Raw genomic sequence first — 25,967 nt, 5'->3', positions numbered from 1 at the left:
GTTTAGTGTTACACTTTGATGTGAAAGTTAATACATGGTATTCATATGAGTTTCATTTCCAGCTTCATACCTCTGGTTCGGAAACGAGCAGCGCTCTTCAAAGCATATGGTTATATACCATATGAGACTGATATAGCTCAGTCATTTTTGTCACATACTGAATCTCCACCACCAGACATAGAACCATATGTGTGCACAGCACCTATTGAGAAAGCAACTTTTGCTGATCTTCATAATTCTGTATTACGGTATTACCTCTCATGGCGTCTTCAAATTGATCAGGACAGGATAACCAAAATGATGAACACATATAAACGCTTCAAGTACAAAAGTCTGCGGTTGATGGTACGCACATTGAAAATACTTGAAGATGACATTGGGTTTTCTCGTGAAAAGGTATTGCCTCTTCTGTATTCATGTAGTTTATGTATGGTGTGTCATATTTTATGCTATTTTCTTTCTAATTGCTAGGAGGTGGTATTCTGTGGTGAATTATAAAACATGGATATTTCAGATTCTCAGTAATGCCTACTTAATTCACAGTCATCCTGACAACACACTGAACACATTGAGATCAATACCAACAATTGGCGGTATTGACACAAGGATTATGCTGAATAATTTTCCAAAGATTATCATGACAAACACAGAGACAATAGAGAAAATATTGGGATATTTGAAAGTAAGTATAGACGACACTGATATTACTTTATTCCTGGAAATCATTGTTTCATTTTTTTTCTTGCTGCTGTTAAGTACAGTGCTATATTGGGTCTGGGTTTTTTTCTGATGGTGCTTTGTTTGTAAACAGTAGTGACAGTATGGAGTATGGCTGTTATATAGCTGCTGAGAAAATTCACTTTCGTTGTGTTCAGTTGTTCCTACAATCACCACTTTTATTTTATAACCCCAGAAAGCTCATAGAATAACTGCTGTGCTAAATGCTTGCCACATTTTCATTTGATGCTATTTGACCGGGGGAGGGGGGGGGGGGGGGCACTGAGGAATTTGCCATCTTTGGTTACAAAACTATGCATGATTCACACAGTGGGGACATTGTTGGCACTCATTAGTCATAATTTCACAAGACCAATAAGCAGTTACAAACTATTGTTTTAAAAATAAAAATACTGTTATTGGTGTAATAACCCAAATGTTACTACAGATGTGGCGCGCAATGCAATGGAGTTGTGCAGCTCCAGGCACTTCCACCTGAAGTTGCCGACTGTGGACTGCACCTCAGTCACCTACAAAAGGAAGCCAGAGACCCATGACGGGGGAATATCTTTTGTATTGTCTTGCACTGGCTCTGCATGGCCTCTTTTCTCTCCATGGAGGCAGTACTTCAATTATTTCTCCACCAGCAGCAGCTTTCTATGGTAGCTTTGGAAAAACTTGTGACTATGTTGTCTGTTCAGGTGCTGCTGTCTAAGATGCATCCATTGCCATGAAAAATGGCTCCTTGAGCACTTTGTTGCCTTTAGGATGACAAATTGGAACATTTGTAAGGCTTTGCCTTTGTTGTTGATTCATCCTTGCATATATAGTTGTTGTATCAGTTGTCCTGCTTGCATTGAGTTTTACCAGCACCACAAGCAGCCATGTCAGTCTTACCAATCTTAGGTGGTGGAGCTACAGAGTCTGAGCCATAAATGTTGCTTTATTGCTCCAAAGAATTCTATGTCCACTCTGTGGTTTGTGACACAATCACATACCTCGCACATGACAAGGAAGTTCATCAGAGGGCCCTTCAGTGTGAAGATCTGTCCTTGGAAGAAGTGTTGGACATTGCTCAATCTTTTGAGGTATTCCACGCAGTGGGATACCAAATCGAAGTGTGGTGGGATGTTGCCATTTTTAATAGTGAACCACAATGGCATATAGCAGCAGGGTCACTGAGCAGATAGGAAGTCAACACTGTGAAAACTAGGAAACGTGGACAGAACAGACAAGCTGCTTGGCAGCCACAGCACTGAAAATGCACAGCACTTCTGTCATGCCCCTCTTGCTTTGTGCAACATTAGAGGGCTGCATGTCCCTGGCGATGGGCAATGTGTCACAGGTGTCGCTGGAAAGGCCCCATTGTGTTGGTTTGTCATTCTCAGCCTTTCTCCGAATTAGTGGACGTTGACATTGATTGTACTTCTCCATTGTCTCCGCATCATAATAAGATCTTTGTCGCTGCAAGTGGATACTGGAGCAGCTGTTTCTCTATTTAACGCTCAAATGTGTGCATGGCTGGGCTTCCCATGGTTTGCTCCCATCACATATCGTCTGGTAAGCAGTTATTGGTCAGTTTACTGCTGCCATGGGTACAAACCTTTAGTCCGTCCTATCACATATCTGGTTGTTAATGATCCCCATATTGAGAATCTGTCATACTCAGTGATCAACAATGACAAAATATAAGTGATCCTCACAGATAAAGCATATCAGGAGACCCAGAAGAAGGCAACTATAACCATGGCCAAATGTTTTTTTCTCCAGTATAATTTTTTATGACATGATACAATACTCAGAAAGCTTTTTCATCAACAGAATATATATGATATGATGTTGAGCTGGCAGACACTGCTGATACTAGCTTTGTTTGAGATCAGCTTCCAACCAAGTGAATGTGACATTTGCACAATGATTTTCTGAAACTCAAACAATTAGCCACTGACAGGAAACTGTTTACACATTGTGGTTCAGCTGTGCTCTGTGAAGTCTGTATTAAGTTTATGCTAGGAAATTTGTTACCTTGTTTGGAATATGCACACCTTACCACAGATGGGACAGGGCTTCCACTGTTCATTATATTGTTTATCATGTCTAGATCCTCTGAAAGGATTTCTTCTCATTCTTTAACATGTAAAGAGAGATTGAAAGTAAAACATTTACACAGTCAGATCATTTTGCTGAAATTTTGTACAAGTTGTAACAAAAAATTATGCAGTTTTTTTATAGACTTTTTGGCTTTTCAGTGTCTATGTGCATAAAATTTTCTAAGTATACAAATTGTAATACAAAACTCCTGAGTAATGAGCTGGCTGCTGTGGCTGAGCGGTTCTAGGTGCTTCAATCCGGAACCACGCTGTTGCTAGGGTGGCAGGTTTGAATCCTGCCTCAGGCAAGGATGTGTGTGATGTCCTTAGGTTAGTTAGGTTTAAGTGGTTCTAAGTCTAGGGGACAGATGACCTCAGATGTTAAGCCCCATAGTGCTCAGAGCCATTTGAACCACTTGAATCCTGAGTAACGCTTTAAAATGATGGAATCAAAAATAACATTAAAAGAAGTTCAGCATTCTCAACTGGTATTACATGTGGGTAAACTACAAAAGAGGCAGAAAAAGCTTCCTAACTGTTCAAGGATATCAAATGCTTTCAAGCTATTCATCATTGCATTGCGCACTAGAGCCACTTTGCAAACTGTTGGTGACTTGCGGATGAGGCTATTAACCTTAGTTTTTGGAGCATGCAACAATTTAAAACATGTTGTTGAGCTGAGTATAAACTCCTTGAATATGGACAGAAAGAATAGCAAGAGAAATTTAAGAAAAAGCAATATGAGAATTATAATTGTTTGCAGTATTTGAAGTTGGAGTGGTGAAATGGGTCATTGCATGACGATTTGTCAGAACTGTGGGCAGCATAAGTTGAATACTTGTGTAACTGAAAGTGAAAGGACATGTGTCCTTCTGCTGGATGAAGAACTCTTTTAAGTGCTAGTGTACCATACAATTACATGGATGGCTCTGCAGTGAAGGCCTTAGATGAGGAACAGGGACCAACTGTTGTTTGTTTGTTTGTGTGTATGTGTGTGTGTGTGTGTGTGTGTGTAAATGAAAATCAGAGAAGTATTAGTGACTATGCCCATATGTTTATCATGGGTATTTTCTGAAAAAACTTAATTTACTTTAGTTGCCATTATAATAGTTTCAGACTCATACAATAATTACCTATGTTTGGCTTCTGATTTTGAAGCAGATTTTTCAGGATGTGCACATTAGAATTTAAATGACACTCCCCTCACATTAATTCTTCATACCACTTGTGTGAAAAACGTGTCCATTATCTTCTTTGATTTATGAAAATGAAGAAGCTTTAATGGAAGGTTCCATAAAAATGTAACATGCAGTTGCTCTTTTATTTCACATAACAGCCAGTAATGTAATATGCAGAATGTCTATGAATGATTGTTTCTGTGCCTTCAATATGTGTATAAACAAACAAATTTAATACTTTACCTGCAAATTCTATTACTGTAATAATTTTTGTTTCAGGAGCACGGAATCTCAGATGTGGCAATCCAACGCTGCCCACATGTATTTACACTCAGCAGTGAGACGGTTCGTTGGCGTTTAGAGCAGTTACAGGAGGTACCTGAATTTCAAGCACTGGTGAAACATCCTCGAGTGTTACGTCTGGTTCACTATCAAAACAAAGCTCAGAGTCGCTTAGACCACCTCCATGAAGCTCAAGTGCGTTGTGCTAGTCTACATGTTCTCTGCACATCACGAAAGCACTTTCAGAAGTATGTAGTATCAGATTTAGTGTAAACTTTAAGCTATAATAATTTTCATTTTATTTATGTTGCTGTAAGTCCAGTCACATTTATGAATCAAGGTATTAATTTCAGTCAGTGATGAACATTTGCAGACCTAAAAATAAGCATAAAAGGTAGCTCAAAGAACAGATACTTCCATATTACACAAATACAAAACCAGAAATCATTTTAAACAAAAATTACATTTTGATACGTGAGTAGATGCATTATACTACACATATCGTGCCATTACACCTACAGATGGTACAGCCACAATAATTAGCCATACAAGCTTCATCACCAAAGTACAAATTTCAAGTACTGTGACTACCATTGCGACGTAATGTGTTGACACTTTGAGAAAACAATTTATACTGCTGTGCTGGAATGAGCAACATGCCTGCATTGTCGCATGCTAGATGTCACTGCTGCACATAACTTCACTTTCTGATTAAGTGTACAAAATCTTTCCTGCAGAATTTAGTGCAAATAATCAAAGTACAGATGATAATGCTTACATGTTGTACAATATAATGTAACAAGATAGGCCTTATTAAAAATAAAACTGTGTTACTAAAATTACATAGTATAATTCTACAATGCAGTCAGTTGTTAAAACAAAAATATCTGCAGCTCGCCAATCAAGCAGAACAAAAAACTTTCCTCCGAGCGTACGTACTGTGCCCATGCAATCCATCCTTTAAACAGGAGTCCATGGCCTGCTCACAATTACATGTAATGAAATGAGCAAACGTCATCCAACATAATCAGTGCTATTGTCACACATCATTTATGTATGGGCTACAGTAAAAGCAGTAAAATGTAGTTAAGAAGGACACGTTATTAAAATATAATACTGTCTATGTAACCAAAAGGTACGCAGTACCATTGTACAGTACAAGCAGTCATTAAATGAAAAAGTCTGCAGCTCACAAATAAAACTGAACATTTTTTTTTTTACCTTTCTTAATGCATATACTATTCCTACACCATCCACCTGGCAAACGAGTGCACACAGGCGGATTCACAATTACACACCACGAAATAGAAAAAAAATGGTTTCTTGGATATAATCAGCACTATAGTCACACATACCATCTACTCATATGAGCTACAGATGAAACAGATGTAGCAAGGAAATGTTAAGATATATCTCACAGTGGTGCTCACAGTACTCAAAGTTTGTAATTGATGACGAAGCTTGTGTATCTGTTTATTGTAACTATACCATCTGTATACGTAATGACTCAATATGTTTAGTACACTGCATCCACTCAGGCACGGAAATGTTATTTTTGTTTCAGTTGATTTCTGATACTGTTATTTGGGAAATTTGGAAGTATTTGTGTGTCAAGCTACCTCCATATCCTTGTTTCCAGGTCTGAAGATGGTTGGTCATCTTTGAGTAAAATTAATAACTTTATTGATTATTGTTTGTGGACAGGGATTGGATTTATAATAAAATAAATATTTCCTGGATCACTGGAATATCTTACTGTGACCATGTTGCAAGTTGTTTCATTTTATTGTTTGTTTCACATATCAGCATTCAACAATTTTTTTTTTTTTTAAGTACTCTTTACGTTACAGTAAAAAAAAATGTTTTACATCATGGTTAACTCATATTTGGACATTGTTGTCATCAGCAGCTTTACTTATTATTTAGTCAGGAACACTTGTGTATGTATTGGAATATTTTGGCTTGAATCGTTAGTTTTATAAATAGTGAACAATGTCTGCAATTATATGTGCTTATTTTCAGTACCATAGAGATCCTCACAAATGCAGAGATCTGGAGTAATTGTTATCTTGCAGATAAAACTGTGTGTTGTTGCAGATATCTGCAGGTTACCTACTCATATCCGCAGTAATAATTACTTTGTTTCTTACGATACACTTCTTGTCCAATTCTGTTATTTACAGTTATAGCCCGCGTCATGTAGGACGACACTGCCACAAATAGAGGTTGAGCGATAGGGAAGTGTGGAAGGGATGAGATTCTCGTAAGCCGTAGCAGCAGAGGGTGGGCAAACAAAGTCCACATTGCCAAACCTTGCCGGCGTAGACAACAATCAGATTCATCTATATACCATACATCATATTACATATTCGGGTCCATGAGGAGAATAGTAAATGTTATAACTGATTTTGATCAGTCATCTTTATGAGATAAATCTTAATTCAAATGTTGAAAATGCTGCATCCGGTACTCCACAGCTTTACTCTGCATAATGTTGGAAGGCAAGAACAACTGACGCAGTTTTTTGAAGGTGTCAAGTACAGTTTTCTCAAGAATGTAATTGTCTAATGACAAGGCTATCAGAACCGGTTACAATATTTGTCATTTTTGTGTGATTATAAGTAAAACTGTAATATGGAGTTGCCTCTTGATAAGAACTGAAAATGGAATTCACATGTTACAGATTTTAAACATCCAAGCTTTGCAATTTTTTCATTGTGGATAGCAGTAGATTTTGTAGATGCAAATTTCAAAAAGTTGGCTTACTTCATTCATTAATTTGTAGTGGCATCAAAGCTTTTGATGACTTTTCCCAAAGGAAGAAAGTGTTTTTCACACAGAAACTTGTAATAAGGGCAATACTCATTGTCCTCTAGAACTTCTTGAAGACAATTCATTAAACAGTTGTTTTCAATGATTAACTGCAATTAAGAAACAACTGTAACATTCATCATTAAAATAAGAGGAAGAGAAATTCTTTACCGTAATCAATGATCCATTCTATCGGGCACAGAAATGAGTGAGGTTCCTAGCCACAAAAATCTTTGACAATGTAATCATTCTGGTGAAGAATGTAATGGGTAACAAAATTAACTTCAAACACAAATTGAAACCATTATACGTGTCTTCTTCTCATCCATAGAATTTTTTGAAAATGGGTAATTTTATAATGTGTTTGTGTCTTAATGTACTTAAATGTGTACAAGTAAAGGATTACTGGTAGCAAAGATTAATGAAAAACATTTAAGTGTAAATTGTCAACATGTTGTCGTATTCTTCACTGACAAAAACCATTATGAGTGCAAACTAACACATTTCACAGTGCAGTTAGGCACCACATTTATTGTGCACAGAACAAGCAAATAACCTACATCATCTTCAAATAACTAGAGTTAATGCTGCCTGATAAGTACATCAAAAATGACCGATATCTCGACAGGTAATCCTGCCTGCTATTTTAAGACATTTTCCAATTTGTACCTTGAAATTGATGTTGTTACTTGTCAAAAAATGGAGTTTTTGACAAATTTACGCTGCCGCTTTCTCGCAAATGCACAGTAAATGCTGGGAAAAGCTTAAAGTTCACAACTAACAAACCAACTGATTTGCTTTGGGAAATATATCAAAAATTGTAGTGATGTCACTCATGAGAGGTCAACATCTGCATACTCCTCAGGATACAAATTCCTAGTCAATAAAGGTCAGGACATTTTCATATACTACGTACACAACTGATATTTTGACACAAAAAATACATAGTTTCTTTTCAAATCATGAGTCTTTAAAAATAAGAATTATTATTACGTTGGTTCCTGAATCTACATCATAATACCATTGTCACTGCTGTCTGAATCTGTGTCTGAACCATCTGACTGTAACTATACAGTGATGGGCCAAAGCATCCACCCATCTTCATCTCCCTTTTAAAGTCCTCTTCCTGAAGTTTTCTAGTGTGTCACACACAATCTGGCTACCCTGAAGGGAATATGTTGTCTATTGCTTCATCCAGAAGCAATCCAGTGTCTACTATCTTGAATGTTTTGTTTCTTCCTGCCACGTGGTCTTTAACCTGTGCCCAAATTAATTCGATCACATTCCACTGGCACTAGTATGATGGTAAGCACAAAACTGCATGGCTACATTCAGGTGCAAGTAAGACAAGTTCGTATGACTGCCAGTACTATCACCCATATTCCAGCAGCTTTTCCTGGAATGATTTTGATTCACGCATGTTTCATCTAGGTAATACACTGTTGAATTACCTTCTCTTATTTCGTGCATCTTTCTCAGGAATGTGGCACATGCTGCAGCTATGTCACTTCATTCCATTAAAAACTTTCTCCCGTCATTACTTTCAGAATGTTTGAAATCAATGTCTTTGAAATTTTTTTTGCACTGATGGAGTGCTTCCTTTGAACCCAATTTTCTCAGTCAGATATTAACCATTCAAATAATTTTCAAAGACAGAGCCCCTTCAAACATTCTTGTCAAAGTCATCCGTTTGTCTTACAGGTTTCTTGAGATGTCGATGATTTCTGGGTGACACGAAACCAACTTCTCATGGCGTCTCTACAGCTCTGACACTTCATTTATAATTTTCTGTGCAGTTCTCTTGCGTACACCACATGCCTTTGCAGTCCATTCTTGTGTCCTTAAAGTGTCAACAATTGGGGTCCCACTTTCAGCTTCATGTTTGAAAATGTTGTAAACGCGGTAAATATTCCCTTCGCCTGACATATTTATTTGGAAATCGTACTAACACGTTTAAAGATGCACATTCACAGCTATACAACTGTAAGAAAATAACATCAACAGTTGAATGCATAATTCCCTTGCTCTGTGAATGAAACTGTATTGTTATGAAGTATAGCAACAGTGGAGCTGGATGAGATAGTAATTGCCTGGCACTCACTGCCCCCACATCAATAAGGAAGTGCGCTGCCTCGAGAAATACATTTCCACAAGCAATTTCTTGTTCACAAGATTGATGGGTGTTTTTGTCACAGCTACCTTCAAATTTGGGGGAGCAGGTCTTGAAGAAACTTTTGTGTGTCCCTATATGCAGAAAGAGAATTAATCTTACTGGCTGCCAGTGGTTAATGGAGGGGGATGTGCAGAACAGCTGAATATCGGACTGCCTTCCTATGTAAAGCGAACTTTAGTGAACGAAATTGCAGCAAGCAGCACTGTACGTCTGTTGTAATGCCAGCTGAAAACTTAAAGTCTGTGGCCCCAAGTAAAGCAGATATCAGTTTCTGTCCTTACCTTCTGGCCATGACCTCTTTAGCTCCACCCAAGGGACCTGCATCTGGTGACCACACATTACCAAGGCTTATCTTTCATGCAGTCTGTGAAGCACATTCTGGATGAAAACCCTGGTCACAGGCAACCTGAGAAGTGGAGTTGTCAAGTTTCTGCTGCCACTAGTTAACACATTGTAGTGACTGCATGACTAGCTAGTGAGTGTGGTGGAGTAAACGTTAGTGAGAATGCTCTAATAAAATGGCCACCGTGGCCATAAGATGAAACAAGGTGATTTCCCATTATTATGAGGAGCCAAATTGAAATAGTCTGTTTGGAAGAAATATGCATCTGTATTTGATTGCAGTGAAAATATCAAAGCAATTTTGGCTTGTTTTGCCTGTTAAAAAGTTTTCTTGCACTGGACACAAAACTGTGACTTCAAATTTGTTAAAATGTGTATGAGGCAGAACAAAGTACTATAATTATGTTTTTCAAATATAGGGATTCATAAAAGTTTTTACTGTAGTGATCAGCTTTGACCAAACTAGGCCCTCTTCAGTTCGAAAGTGTGAAGAGAATGGTAGCTATCAGTGGTATCAGCTGGTCTGTGTCATCAAAATTGTATTGATAGCTACAAGCCCTCAGCATACAATACTGTATCATTTTTGCATTGACAGAAATCAGCTGTCCAGTTTGTCAGTATATGAATGCACCCACATGACAGCAGTGAACACAGAAATTGACTGCGTGCTAAGGTTACTCAGTTTTATAAACTCTGTTTTTCTTGTATTTTTATTATTAACACCTTAGAAGGAGTGATGCTACATTGGCTGTTATAATGATTTTATATTTGATGATGATGATCAGTTCAATCAAAGCACGTAGCACACCTCTGATTTATTAGCAGCTGTTGGTGTTGCATAAAAATGATCTTGTTTTTAAATATTTATGATGTGCACATCTGTTGCTGTAATCACTATAAGCGAGTCCAGTCAGCCTATCATTCAAAATTGGTTTTCCAGTGTAGAGTGTATTGCTGTTTAAGGCAATACTGTGGTCCTAACTTGCGGGAAATTGTCTCAGTAACGGTTGACTGGACAACTGGCTAACAGCATGGACCTTTCATAGTAACTAACACTTGTTTATGCCCCTAAGGGGGACCTAAGCAAACATTACTTCAATATGAATTTACAGGTCATGGATTGGAACCTGAATACTGTGTTCATGCCCCAGATATGTGTGTTTTAACTACTGTCTTTTGAAGGCAGAATATCTTTTCATTTAAAAATAACTCATTTTTCAGATTTTTATCAGTTGTTAAATGCAAATCCTTTATTACAAAGTATTATAGAGGGTGTGGTTGTGCCCTGGTGGAGGATTGAGAGTTGGGGGTGAGTCAGAAATTGCCAATAGGTAGAAAAATCCCTTTACTAATTTGTTACAAGCTCAAGCCCTCATCTGACTGTGACTAGAAGGTGGACCTCAAGCCAAGGTTTTATGACAGCAAAACGTTGTCATAAGATGCCCGTTCCTGTTAGGCTCTGTGGGGCCCAGGCATGTTGCAACTTGATTTAGTCAGTGGCCCTCGCTGTGGTCAAGCTAAGTCGGGTGCTCATGTGACAGCTGTCACTGCTGAGTGTGGGATGTGAAGTCTCACCCGACCGCAGCAGGTGACAGGCGCAGGCATCCGGGGAGCAAACGCCAGAACAAAGGTTGGCTGGCATTGATGGGTTCCCGGTGGCTAGGAGAGCCTCAGTTCGACCGTCAGTCCATCAGGTGTTGGCTGGACCTCTTTGACAGCTGTCAGGATGATGGTAGAATAGGGGTGACACCACAGTGGAGGCCAGCATGACAATTTGATGACTCACCTGTTCGACCGATTGATGACTATATGTTGTCCTGGTCAGACAGCCGCTATTTATACATGCCAGAGCAGGTCTGTTGTGGTGTGGTCAGTGGTAGCAAAGCACTGTTAGGCTGCTAAAGTCACATGCTCTACATGTCGAAGTGCCACCTGGTTTCGATAATTGTCTCGGCAGGTGGACAATGATGGCCAGTGAATGCAAGTAACTTGTTATATGGCATTGAACCCATCTACATGGATCTGTTTCTCTGCAATACGACTACCTTTTATTTTGTTCACACATATGACCTATACAGGTTTGTAAATTAAGGTGACTAGATTCCTGTACTCTTTTTCTTCATTTTACTTCATATCAGACAAAGCAGTAATCTAAGTTTCTGCCTTATGATGGTATAGTATCTCCTGCAATAAGTCCTATTAATTTTGGGGAGTGTACAGAAATGATTCAGCAAGCCTCAATTGCTTTGTAATCAAACAGAATATGTCAGTGTATAAGCATTCTTAACATTGTAATTATATCAGTCAGCACTGACAACTTTTTTTATTTGTGTTAAGATATTGAGATTCATTCATCATTTACTTCTTTTCTTACGCATTCTTCATTTACTTCTCTAGTGCTGAAGGTTGTACCTTCACGTTTAGTTTTTAATGTGCAGGTCTTATAAAAAAACTAATAATACTTATTCCAATCATATTTGTTCTTGTAGTGCTAGTAAAAAGTAGTATCAGTGTGTAGTTATTACACAAAACCATTGTTATCTCAGGTACGTGACTGAGGGATCAGACAGGACAAAAGGAATGGATATAATGTATTATCTGTCCTCGGTACTGAAAATAGATGAAACAATCATTCGCCATTCCATGCAGCTGCATCCTTTTTATTGTCATGTGCCACTTGTGAGCATAAAGAGCACATTAGATCTTCTTTTGGAACGGGGCTATACCGAGCAACAGATTTTAGAGAATGTGCAGCTTCTTCTCTATCCAAGGTGAGTCTTACTGGGTATTTTATTAATTTTAGGATATCACTGTGAAGAAATAAAATTATATTGATCAAACAAATAAGCATTTGTGACTTTTGGGGTAAGGTACTTTTTTCTGTTTGAAATGCACCATAAGTATATTTTTTCATTGAATGTGATTGATGGGACAGTGTATAACATCTAACAGCATAGATATGTTGTCTAAAAATCTTGACCTGAAGAAGCTTTCGGTGTCGTTTCTGTGGTGTACATTACCGTTTATTGAAATCTGTGCTATAGGAAGTGTATTATTACTTAGTGATTTGTGTTGTTTATTGATAACCAAATGATGAAAGAGACTTATCCTACAGTAGAAGTCTTAATGCTACTTAAAATGATAGTAAAAGGAGAAGTTAGAAATCAAGGTCACCAAATCCGTGAAGGGTCCGTAGCACTTTGAGGATAGAGCAAAAAGATGAATAAAACAGGTAATGGAAAATCCAAGGTGGAACAAAAAAGAAATAGGATGGGAATCTACTCACCGCATAAAAGAGGCATTGAGCAGCAGGCAGACATGTTTGAACTTCATTTTAAAAGTAGACTAAGCTATCAGATGAAATCCTTCAGATGTAGAAGCACATGCACAAACAGCCACAGTAATTGATCTCAATTGTAATGGGTAGTGAAGGTACAGAACATGTGAGACAAGGGGCCAGGGAGGAACAGGAATATTAGGATAGAGGTGAAGGGAGATGCTTTAGAGCTGCTGTTGGGAGTGTGCAGTGATGAAACGAGGACAGGATAGTGGGTTGTTAGATGCAACATTGGGACACTGCGCTGGGGTAGCAATTGTGTGTGAGACTGGAGAGGGGCCAGGGAAAGGGATAGAGGTAAATGGAGACAGCGACTAGCAAAGGTTGTGGCTAGATTGTTAGAGGAATGAAGTACATGTTATAGGGAAAGTTCCCACCAGCACAATCCAGGAAAGCTGTTGTTGCTATGTAGAACCCAGGTGGTGCAGGCTGACAGTCTTCGAAGTTGGACACATTGTGTTGGGTGGCGTGCTTGGCAACTGGGTGGTCCATCTGTCTTTTGCACACAGTTTGACAATGGCCATTCTTGCAGACAGGCAGCTTATTAGAGGTCATGCCTACAGACTGCCATACAGTGCCAAATTCATATCCTTGAGGGGAAAGAAACCTTGTTTCGCAAAGAGCCTAGTATCCAGTGCACGTTAGTCTACCAATTATTCATATAATTTTGAAACAGATCCCTGTTGGTTTTTGAACACATTCTAAGTTTATTTCTGAATGAATCATAAGTTGATTTTTGAATGTGTGTGTAGTGTACATCATGTCTCTGCCAGGGGAATCCCCGTTGCATCTAGAAATAAACTTTCCTACAGACAGAAGGGGACAGGGCTTTATGAGCTGAGCCGAACAGGTGAATGCCAATCGTTGTTTGTTTTTGTGGTTGACTGGGTTTGCGAATGATCCGCGTTGCTGTATAATTACTAACCAAATCCATAGATTCAGGCTACCAGAGTGGAAATAAATGACTAACAGGTAAGAAAGATTATGTATTATCTTCTCGGTGTATCCAAGAAAATGAAATTTTTGGCCAGACAGCTACAATAGTAAGGGCCAGTTGTATGGTCCTCGGTAGCAGCCGCGTAAGTTCTATCCTAGGAGCAGTGTGGAAAATTACAGAATTAGTAATGACAAGGTAGTTTGTTAGAATGAGGAAGGAGAAGAAATGGGTACATCATACAAATTATGGAAGAGTATGACAATTCCAAATTTATATAAAAATTTCATACTACTACTATTCGATCACATACTTGAGGAGCTGAAGTGTATGAATGAAATGTGAAACTATTTCCTAACATAAAGCTTTTTGCTTGTAATAGGCATTTGATATTGGTACTTCGTGAGTTATATTCTGTTGTGTTAGAAAAATAACGATTTGTGCCAAAACAGTCTCATTTATTTGGCATGCATTAGAATTGCTACAATTTTAGACAGGCCTATTTCATTTTATCTACACACAATCAGATTGAGATAACACACCAGTCTTGGATACTATTTGTATTAACAGATTTTTCAGTATTAGACAATGACATTTCAATTTTTTATGTAGCAAAACGTTTGATGAACTTTGATGAGGTAATAGATTCTTTCCCAGAAAGTAAAGCACGGCATCTAAAGCTGTAACAAGATTAGAGAGGAAAAAGTGCTAGTACTTAAGGATTGAAGAAATGTGTACCGTCTTGCTTGTCTCTTATCTATACTGGTTTTATGTTCCTATATTTAATTTTATGTCACACAAAAAAGCAAGTTATTAGCTAATAGGCAATACAGAGTGCAAATTTTCAGAAGAGTTCTTGTTCTCCTGGTTACAAATAATACCATCCAATATTAACTTGGAGTTTTTATAATTAAAAAGAGGGGCTGGATGTCAAAGTGGCTGACCGGGAGCAGGAGATGCACCACAGGTCATTTTAATTTCCACTGTCCTGAATATAGTTTCATGGCATCCATTACAAAATATTACCTGTTTGAATTCCATAGAGCATAATACAGTGATATGCGATAGAAGAATGCTGTGTGAAGAGGCGTGGCACTACACCTTGGCACACTTACCTAGACTTTTCACTACCAATATCTCTGGAAACACAATAGATATTGACAAACGGCTTTCACGGGTATGAATGTACGGCAAGGGCTCACGAAAGTAAATAATGTGAGACATTCTAACCCATGCGCAAATATTGGTTTCAACACAAATACCCCATATTGTTCTGTATGCAATCAATAACATGAGAGATCACAATAATAACGGCTTTGGTTGCATCGAAATATGCCAATTACATCACAAGAAATTGGATTGCGAAGTTGTCACATTAAATGAACGAAACACACCACTGTTGCACTTCCCATGATACAAGCGTGACCCGTATGTTGCTCATAATCACAATGTGGTTTTACTTATGATTGACTCCCAGAATGGCTCCTTCAAAAAAGCCACAGCTGATTTCCGTCCTCATTCTAGTCCATTCTGATCATATGCGTAGTCTCTAATGACCATGCCAACCTGATAGTAAATCGTAATATTCCTTTTTTGTATGACATGGAATCTTCATTCACAACAACTAAGATATGTTGGATTGGTGTTGTGGAACACTGTGTGAAGAGAGAAGTTACATATCAAGAGTGGTGCATAATGTTTTACAGAAAACTAATATTACGATATCACATTAAATTTCAGGTGTCACTGTTGCTCTCTGTTATTTTTCTGCTGTTTTATTACCTGGAAGAATTTTAAGAATTATCCTTTTCTTTTAGTACTTATAACAAAAATGAGAGTAATAACATGTAGATGTCATAGACTTAAAGTTTCAAAATTAAGGTTTTCTTCTCTGTAAATAACAAGGTAAGAGAAGACATGATTCATGCAGGAAGTTACAAGTTACAGAAGTATAAGAAAAATGTAAAAGTTGAATTTTTTATGAATTGTCAAGGCAACCATTTTCTGACTTGCTATCTTTGGGGCTCATCTCAGGATCTTCAGCCAGTTGTCATATACTACTTTATGATGTTTTGCTATCAAAAGGGGCTAGGATTATCAAAGATTCACCCTCCATTGCTTCTAGCTGGTGGCAATTATTCCAAATTCAGAGGACACAAAATAGGATTAAAACTGCATTACATTTGTAAATGTATTTGCAGATAAATCTGTAAAGCTGTTCATAAAACATGTCACCTGTATACAACAAAGTTAGTCTCTCATTCTTTCTGCATAAATTATATTTTGTTTACAGATCTGATGTGGAAGATGAACTGAATAGATTGCCATGTCGAGAGGAGCTGTTACCTGAACATTTGTGTGTGGACTCAGAAGATTTTTGTATTTTGAAGGACCACCACCTTGGACTGTGTTTGTACTTCCTAGAAAGGAGGCATCACTTCACAGGAAACGGAGTTTGGCCAACAAATGCCCATAAGCATAAAGCTCTTTCTGCTGGTTCAGTTGAAGAGATTGACTTAGCTTAAATATTTACCACTAACTATTCTTCTCATTTGCAGTTTTGGTGGTTCATACTGTCCTACTAATGTTGGCGTACGTTGATATAAATTCACAGGAGCTCTTCATAACACTGATGAAAGAATATACCAGCAGTATATCTCTCAGTTCCTTCCATAAACATGAGAGCAATTGCAAAACTGCCCATAAAAAAATCACCGAAATTTTGGTAATAATTTGGAAAATATTTTGGTAAAAGCAAATCATCATTCTACTATCCTCACGTGTATAATACTATTTAAAATACATTCTTGTAAATGATAGTTATTATAACTGCTTTCAGTGTGTTTAATGCCAAAGATGATTTTAATTTTGCTTAAAGAATGTTATTCCTTTAGAAACAGAGCAATAATTGCTCTAAGATATTACATATTGTTGTCTTCTACAGTTAGTTAATAAAAATATGACAAATAAAAATGAAGTTTTATATAAATAAAATACCTCTTTATTCCAGGATTGTACCAGTACCATCACAAATTAATTCATACGAGGTTTGTCTGGAAAATACGTATAAAAGTGGAATAATAACTTTATTTTACAATTATTCAGGTATTACAATATGGTCTCCTTCAAAGTACTCGCCTTGAGATGCGATACACATCTGCCAGCGCCGTTTCCACTGTTGATAACATTGCTGAAAGTCTTCAGTTGTTATGTTGTTCAGTTGCCGTGTTGTTTCTGTCTTGATGGCTTCCACATCTCCCGAGTGCCGCCCCCGAACACCATTTTGCATTTCGGGAACATGAAGAAGTCACACGGGGCTAAATCTGGTGAGTAAGGCGGGTGGTCTGTCACGGTGATTGAGCTTCAGGCCAAAAACTTGCGCACAACGAGCGACGTGTTTGCGGGTGCATTGTTGTGATGAAGGATCCACCTGCCCCCTTTTGCCAACTCCGGTCGAACTCGGGTCACAAGAGCTCTGAGACGTGTCAGAACTTCAACGTAAAAATTTCCGTTCACACACTGGCCGGGAGGGACAAATTCCTTGTGAACAATGCCCCTAGAATCAAAGAAAACAATCAACATTGTCTTCACATTGGACCTTGATTTTCACGACTTTTTTGTTCTCGGTTCTCCTGCTAGTTTCCATTCCTTGCTTTGAAATTTGAGCTCCACATCGAATTCGTGAAACCAGGGCTCATTTCCAGTGATGACTCGGTTGAGAAAGTCCCCTCGTTCCTCTGCTTCCAACCAATCCTCACAGCACTCAACCCTCTTTGCTTTCTGTTCTGGCATCAAGAGCTTCGGTACGATTTTCGCACACAATTTCTTCATTTCAAGTTTTTGTGTCAGGATTTCGTGAACAATTGTTTTGGGGATTGACAGCTCGTCAGCAATCATTCTGACTGTCAATCTGCGTTCTTTAAGAACACAAGCCCGAATTCTTTCAACATTTGCATCGGAACTCGATGTCGACCGGCGTTCTGGGCGAGGGTCATTGTTCACTTCTTCTCGGCCATCCCGGAACCTTTTTAACCACTTGTTCACGGTTGGTTCCTTCAGAGAATCGTCTCCGTAAACCTGTTTCAAACACTCCAAAATCTCACGGCCATTCTTGCCTAGCTTTGCAAGAAACTTGATGTTGACGCGCTGTTCCTCAATCAGAGAGAGCTCCATGCCGATGGCAGGTGAATAAGGGTAACTGTCAACAAGCTGCCGCACACTCCCACCTTCACGCAGAGTGCTCTGACTCGAACTGAGCATTGATGGGATTGATTACAGCAGTAGTCCCATCTGGTGGTGACTGCAACCTGTAACATAAAGGCATTATTCAACTTCTATACGTATTTTCCGGGCAAACCTCGTACATTACTTTAGTAATTCCTATTGTGGGATCAGCTTTACTTATGAACTTGTAGTGGCCTAGATCACTGCCCCTCAGTGTAGTGCATTGTTGTGTGGTGCCACTAGCATTTATTTACAGTGGGCTGTCAAAATATGTTCATGCCAGCCACCAGAGGTGTTGCATTCTGCAACATCACTGTTACTCGTAGACTGAACGTTTTATATTCCATGGCAGTAAATAGCGCATAGTACCAGACCAATTGGCTTTTCAGTTCTTTTTAGAGACAGTTCTTTCATAAAGTAAAACTTCTCAAAGCTGTATTCCCTGTCGACAAGATTTTCCATCTTGTACATGAGCGAATAAAGTATTAAGAATTGTTCATGTATGAGCATGTCACATTTTGTACACCAGCTTGCTAGATTGCAACTCCCATGATTAAATTGGTGGGAAGGACTTACATTCATGGTCATTTCGAAACTGGGGACCCCGACATTATTTGAACACGCATAATAGCACTGGAAGGACATGTTTATAACATAATGGACTGAGTTTCTACCTTCTGTCTTTCGGCTCACTGTGTGGTTACAACCCTTCTGGCCACGTAATCCAGAATTGTGGTTTGCACAAGTGGAAGCCAGTTTTTTCTAAGTGGGCATTACAATGGACTGCCCACATAATAGAGACTTTAAATAGTAAAATATCAGAATAGGAATTTTCTTTGACTTATCCAAAGCATTTGATTGTGTGAACCATGAGATTACGTTACAGAAATTACAGTTCTATGGCATAAATGGAACAGCATATGAGTGGTTTAAGTCATATCTGAAGGACAGGAGGCAAAAAGTTTCTTTATATAGTTTAAGTGATTTAGGAAGTTTTCCATTTCATCTAACTGGGATAAAATTACATTACATGTTCCACAGAGTTCGATCATTGGTCCCCTTCTGTTCTTGATGTACATGAATGACCTCCCTTCTTATCTGAAACAAGAAGGTAAACTGACACTGTTTACTGATGATACAAGCATCATTATTAATCCAGTAAAAGAAACTCCGATAAAAATGATACAAATAATGTCTTTGGAAAAGTTATTAATTGGTGTTCTGCGAATGGGCTTGCTCTGAACTTTGTAAAAACACATTTGATCTCATTTTCTGCTGCAAGGAGCACAGTTCCTTCACTAAATATAATGCATCAACAGAAGGCAGTAGCCAGGGTAGAGCATACTAAGATGAGAATCTTAATTGGAAAATTCATATTTTGGGTTTCGTAAAGCAGAGAGGTTCAGCAACTTTTGCAACCAAAATAATTGCCAATTTTGAGAAAATAGAAGTTAGTAAGCTAGCATACTTTGCATACGTTCACTGATGTCATACGGAATAATATTTTGGGGTAATACAACACTTAGGCAAAAAGTATTCACTGCTCAAAAGAATGTTGTTAGAATAATGCATGGGGCTCATAGTCACACATCTTGTAGGCATCTGTTTAAAGGCTCAGGAATTCTTACAACAGCCTCACAGTACATTTACTCAGTAATGAAATTTGTTCTCAACAACATGGACCAGTTTAAAAGCAACAGTGACATTCATGACTACAATACCATCTTTGACACAGAAAGGGGTGAATTATGCTGCTGTAAAACTTTTCAATAAATTACCAGATGAAATAAAATGTCTGACAGACAGCAGTAATAGTTTCAAGTCATATCTCCTTGACAACTCTTTCTATACCATAGATGAATTCTTGAACAGGGATAAATAAATCAATAGGCATAATATGTAACAATATTATGTAAAGGAAAGTTACCACTCAGCTTATAGCAGAGGTGCTGACTTGCAGATAGACACAATAAAAAGACCGTCACAAATAACGGCCTGTAAGGCCTTCGACACACACACACACACACACACACACACACACACACACACACACACACACAATATCTATTTTTGAAGAAGGCATTACGTGTTGAAAGCTTTATTTGTGACAGTCCCTTTTTGTGCATATCTGCGACTCAGTATCTCCGCTATATGCTGAGTGGCAACTTTCCTTTTCACAATATTGTTACATTCCCTCCTGGATTTTCCATTATCCATTTCCACCCCGAACACCTTTTCTTTTTGAAAATGGTGAATGAAGTTGAATTCTCTGTATACTTGGGCATAGTAGACACTGGGAAAAATAATAAAAAAATTCTTTCATAAAAAATGTAGCAGGAAAACAACTAGCACAATCGTGAGGGTCAGGTTTTATTTCACCAAAATTATTCTCTGACTTCCTGCTATTTGTCTGATATTATAAGTTACCTGAGGAACAGTTATGAATAAAAAATCATTCTTTCATTACTTTTATTTATTAGTTATTATAAAAATGTTACATAGATTGCAAATCATATTCTGTGGCAAAAAAATTAATAATAAAATCTTTTGTATTTATTTTGTAACACAAAGTCATGGTTCAGACTGCTTTACATTTCGTGAAATAATTTGAAACAATCCTTTCCTTTTGCAAAACATAAGTACGAATTGCATTTTATGCACTTTGGAACTGCAGCGCTCATACTGACATGTTCGTGGTGACAAAATATCATCCACTGACGGCCAGTGATCATACCTATCGTATCACTTGTCCAAACCTGGTTTCAGATGGGGTTTGTAAACTTTTACCTTTGTGGAGGTACTTAACGTATCATCTAACGGTGTTTCAAACTCTTCAGCTCTCCTCTTTCTGTCTTGACATGACAGAAGAGCCTCAGCTAGGGACATTCTAAATTTCAACAGATCCATAATGTTCTTTTTGGCAGTCTGGTTTTCACTACAGTGCTCTCTGTAGAGAAACCAGCAGTTGGCCACTGAAAGGTCTATGAAATGCAGCAAGCACTTGAATGTCCATTTTCTGGTTGTGAACCACGTTCGGTAACACTCAACCTGCTGGTCATGAATGTCTATGCCACCCATATTGGCATTGTACTGCTCAATTACAAAAGGGCAATCTACATCAAGATAGTGGCCCTCCTGCTTACACCACCTTTGAACTTTACATTTTGGCTCAATTCCAGCACAAGTGGATGCTATCACAACCCTCTGACTGTCCTGCCACTCAGTAATTACTACAGCTTCATCTGCTCTAACATATGAATGGCACTCTCCTCTTTTCATTCTTCCCTCTTTCAAATTAACATTCTTAATTCTGTTTACCATTATTGTGCCAGTAGCCTCAATTTCCTTCTCCTTAAGCTTTACTAAGAGAGGAATTGTGCTAAAGTACCTATCAAAATAAACAAAATTTCCTTGTGGGAGAGTCTGTGTTAGTCGTAAAATAACAGAAGGGCCTAATCCTAATGACTTATCACCCAGAAGTGTAGTAGCCCCTTGATAAATTTCAAGATCCAACACTATACTTGATGCTGAGGTCATGATAAAGTTTTTAAGACCTACAGGCCTTGGTTTTCCTTTAATATATTGCTTCAGTTTGCAACGCCCAGTAAAATGGATCATTTGCTCATCAATACTGTAGTAGTTAAAGCTACGAGGCAAACTGTGACATCTTCTTCTTACTGTGTCGATCACTGGCTGAACTTTCCACAGTCTATTAGTTTTAGCCTCTTCAGGTGGTTTTATAGTATCAACAAAGTGCACATTATTCCTGAGTGCAAGGAACTGTTCTTTAGACATAGTGTCACTAGTAGCTGATAAAGAAATAGATTTCTTCGAGTACGTGGGTAGCCTAGGATACCTTATTCACCCTATCATTAAATTTATCCCAAAAAACACCTTCAGTTCATGAGCTGTAGTCCCTACGGATTTCCCTGTCTTTGCAACACTATACATATTTGTATATTTTGCTGCCTCTTCAAAAAATGTTTCAGTGAAATATTCACAGAAATATTCAGCAGGAGTTCCAATTGGTGAAGGACTCTAGAATAAAAAATCACAGAAATATTCAGCAGGAGTTCCAATTGGTGAAGGACTCTAGAATAAAAATATGATATTTTAGTAAGATCGCACCTCTTTGCCACTGACCTCAACAGCACTGTAATTAATTTTTGGTGGATGAAACTTCTGACCAAAATTTGATCTCCGAAAAGGCAGTGGTCTGACACCTTCTGTTACACTGTGTGAACTCCTGCGCTCTTCAGGAACTTCTTCGGCACTCAAATCATCATCAGACAAGTCGTCTGCTTGCTGCATATTTGAAGGAGAAGGAACAAACTCGTCCTCTTCATCTGGCGAAGTGCCACTCAAATCTGAATCCTCTAATAGAGAATGGATTTGATTGTCTGATAAACCTGCGTACGATAACGGGAATGTGCATAAAAACTTTCCCATTCAAAACTGTATGAAAAGCAGTAATGTAGGGAGGCCAATGACACAATCAACAACACCCACTCTAGGATGAAGTTACACAGTCAACACCTAACCCACACAATTGTGCTATTATAAATTGAACGCACAATTACTGTGCAAAGATATGAAGTTACTAATAATTATAAATATCACAACGTTTTACACACTATTACAAATAACCAGATCCAGCAAATCGCCGAAACAATTCAATTTAACGTAATTATGAGCTACTAACCAGGCACCAGCATAATGCTCACTTCTCGATCAACTTAAACAACATGTGCTGCAATCTGTTGGTGCCGAATGGCAACATAAACATGAGAAACGTGTAGCGCACAACCTGCACGATCGTTGCAGGTCGGTTGGAAGCAAGGCAAGAGATTCAGTTTCTCGTAAAAAAATAAAAACCGAACCTGCACGATCGTGTGGGTTTGCGTGGAAACGGTTATAGATATAATATATGCATTTTGTGCTGCTTAAGGGAATGGGCTAAGTAATAAAAATTTTAAGCTTAAAAAAACCCTTGATTCATGTGTGCATTTCTTATGCGCTTTACACATTCTACAACATAACCGTTACTGTGATATTGATCAGTGGAACACATAAGTACCTAACTAACTTCCACAAATTTGCGATTGTGGTAAGCCAACTGTACCATAAATATGTAACGGAGATGTGATCACTGCTCCATCTACCATAGAAGTTTATGAGAAATTGAAGATGGAACTGATGTTGCAATAGTAACACATCCGGCAAGTTTTGACTTGAGAAGGCATTGATGACGGGGGACCATCACAGTACTGGAGACACTTCTAGGTTGACATTGGTACCATGTCTGGTAGTCTTCTGCGTACATTTTGGAGTAGCTTCCAGCTGCCTCAGGTTAAGGTATTATAGTGTCTCAGACTGACATGGCCTTGGATGCAGCGGCTGAATTGCCCAGTAAAATATTTGACACAATAATGCCCTCTCAGGTAAATGCAGTGATAGCATCATGCAAAGCTTTTTGATACCCATGGTTACATGCGCTGATTATGATGTTCTGGCTGCCAAGGTTGATTTGTTGGCTAAACTGTTTGCTGAATTGTTGACTCATAGGGATTGCAACTGAGACAGAGATTGTTACCGCGAGAGATTGAGAAGCTGCTTATCAGCGAGCTCCTTGACATCTGGGACAGGCCAACATTTGGTCTGTTGGTACCACAGAATATATCAAGACCAGGTGCGTAAAGTTACAATGCCTGACACCCACCCAAATGCCAGCGGCAATCAGACGTAGGCATGTCAACCAATTCCTGGACTGTGTCACAGCATGTGTTCATAAGTGACTGCAAGTCAGGACAGAAATATCTAGTGGAAACTGGGTCTGGCCTGTGTGTATTTCTGCACACATAGTTACCCAGCAAGTGACCACCAACCGCTTTCTGCCTGAACACACTTAATAATTCCATCATACCGACACAGTGGTACACTGCTGATCAAGCAGAATCTTGGGCTGCAGCATGACCTAGTGTGGGACTTTACAATTGAAAATATGTCAGAACCCATAATAGGGGTGCATTTTCTAGCATATTACCAGCTGTTGCCAGGCATGGCAAATGTGGAGCTCGCTGACAGCACCTCCAGCTTAACAACTTCAGGAACAACAATGCGCATGGTCAAGCTCATTCTAGTCATAAGCAATGAGTATGCGGACTTGCTGCAGAAATTCCCAGCCCTGACGCGACCTGGAGTGCTGAAAAAAGTGCTTCGCAACACAGTGTATTACATTAAAACCACCAACGGCCCACTGGTATCCTGTAGACCTTGATGTTTGGCCCCAGAAAGCTTAGCAAAAGCAGAATTTGGCAGTATGCTTCAGTAGGGTGTTAATGCGCCTGTCAAGTAGTTCTTGGTCATCCCCACTTCTCTTAGTGCCTAGGAGGTATGATGCATGGTGTCCAATCAGGGACATTAAGCCCTTAGTGCCAGAAGTATACCAGACTGATGACCCTTACTGTTACAATGAGACTATAAATATGCGCAAAGTGGTACGATCTTATTCGTAGACTGTGGCAAGGAGTACACTCAGATTCCAGACATACTGAAGGCAGCCATAATCATCCTGTTTGGTCTGTTCAAGAGTTGTTTCATGATGTCCAGCCTCCAACATGTCTCACAAACTTGACAAAGGTTTACTGACTCCAAATTCATTTGCTTATCATGAAGATATTCTGTTTACCTAGCCTCACCAGAATGACATCAACAGCATCTAACTAAGCTATTTGAACAGTTAGAACGTAAAGCATAATTTTGAAACCTGCAGAATGCATTTTTGGTCAGACACAGATTAACTTCCTGGCTCATAAGATCTCATCGCCAGTTTCATCACCTGTACATGAGAAAGCTGAAGCCATCTCGCAGATTACATGACCAAGAACCCTTAAAGAATTGCATAATTTCCTAGGCATGCTTAATTTCTCTTGGTGACTCCTGCCACATGTGGCTGAGTTGCAAGAACTGTTAATTGGAGCATTCACTGTCCCAAAGAGCAAAGGTAAATGACTAATTTTGTGGACGAATAAAGTGATATCCACTTTTGGAAAACATGATCTCCAATTCCAAGGCAGCCAAGGAGAGCGTAGTGGATTCTGCACTACTTCCACACCCCAAACTGAATGCACCCTTGACTTTAGTGGTCAATGCGAGTCAGACAGTGATTGGTGTGGTGTTACATCTACTGCACGATGGCATGGGGCACCTGCTAGCTTTCTTCTCCTACAAACTGTCTCTCACAGTCACAATGGAAATGGAATGCTTATGACAAGAGCTTCTTGCTATCTATGAGGCTTTTAAATACTTTGAACCATAGCTGGAAGTCAGGGAGTTTACCATTTACACCAACAATAAGCAACTTGCGTAGGCTTTTTGCCAGTACAATATCAGTTGTTCACCCCATCAGCACAATCCACTTCTATACATAGCCCAGTTCAGCATGGATGTTAGACACATTTCTGGGATTGAGAACATAGTAGCTGACTGCCTTTCGCATGCCAGCAGCATCTCATGTTCGATTGAGTTTGCTCAACTTGCTGAAGCACATCAGGCTGACCAGGAGCTACATAATCTACTTGAAGATACATCATCAGCTTTGGACCTCCAATTTCTCAATGATGTCAAGTTATATTGTGACATGTCAAATAGCAGACATCATCCTTTTCTGCATTCGGAAGATGCGCATTTGACAGCCTACATTGTTCGTGTCACACTGGAGTTTGAATGGCAACTCGTCTAGTCTCATATGATTTATGCGGCATCCTAAAAGACCACCAAGAATTGAAATGAACGTGCATCAAATGTCAATGCAGCAAGGCTAACTGGGCCTTTTACCTCCATCCAATGACCAGTGTTACCTATTGACAATGACCGACCG

General features: G+C 38.8%; 2 protein-coding genes across 3 annotated transcripts in view; one reads left to right on the top strand and one right to left on the bottom strand.

The window, feature by feature from the left end:
- The window catches only part of LOC126457829 (transcription termination factor 5, mitochondrial), a 44,497-nt gene extending 27,738 nt beyond the window's left edge, over nt 1-16,759 (top strand). Inside the window, exons 4-8 of one of the 2 annotated variants that reach the window (XM_050094460.1) lie at nt 63-396; nt 515-682; nt 4,265-4,515; nt 12,140-12,364; nt 16,158-16,759. In XM_050094460.1, coding sequence (XP_049950417.1) covers nt 63-396; nt 515-682; nt 4,265-4,515; nt 12,140-12,364; nt 16,158-16,389 — 1,210 coding nt within the window. In that variant the 3' untranslated portion in view covers nt 16,390-16,759. The remainder of the gene's footprint in view (nt 1-62; nt 397-514; nt 683-4,264; nt 4,516-12,139; nt 12,365-16,157) is intronic. The other variant, XM_050094461.1, reaches the window with a different exon arrangement.
- Nucleotides 16,760-20,830: 4,071 nt separating this feature from the next.
- Nucleotides 20,831-21,883, bottom strand: LOC126456334 (piggyBac transposable element-derived protein 3-like). The gene has a single exon (XM_050092083.1). It carries the CDS (start codon nt 21,881-21,883, stop codon nt 20,831-20,833), a length of 1,053 nt encoding a protein of 350 aa, XP_049948040.1.
- Nucleotides 21,884-25,967: the final 4,084 nt, after the last annotated feature.

The sequence above is a fragment of the Schistocerca serialis genome, chromosome 2 (assembly GCF_023864345.2).
Source record: "Schistocerca serialis cubense isolate TAMUIC-IGC-003099 chromosome 2, iqSchSeri2.2, whole genome shotgun sequence".
NCBI classification, from domain to species: domain Eukaryota; kingdom Metazoa; phylum Arthropoda; class Insecta; order Orthoptera; family Acrididae; genus Schistocerca; species Schistocerca serialis.
Note: the sequence above shows the minus strand (reverse complement) of the source record. Positions and strands in the feature narration are given on the sequence as shown.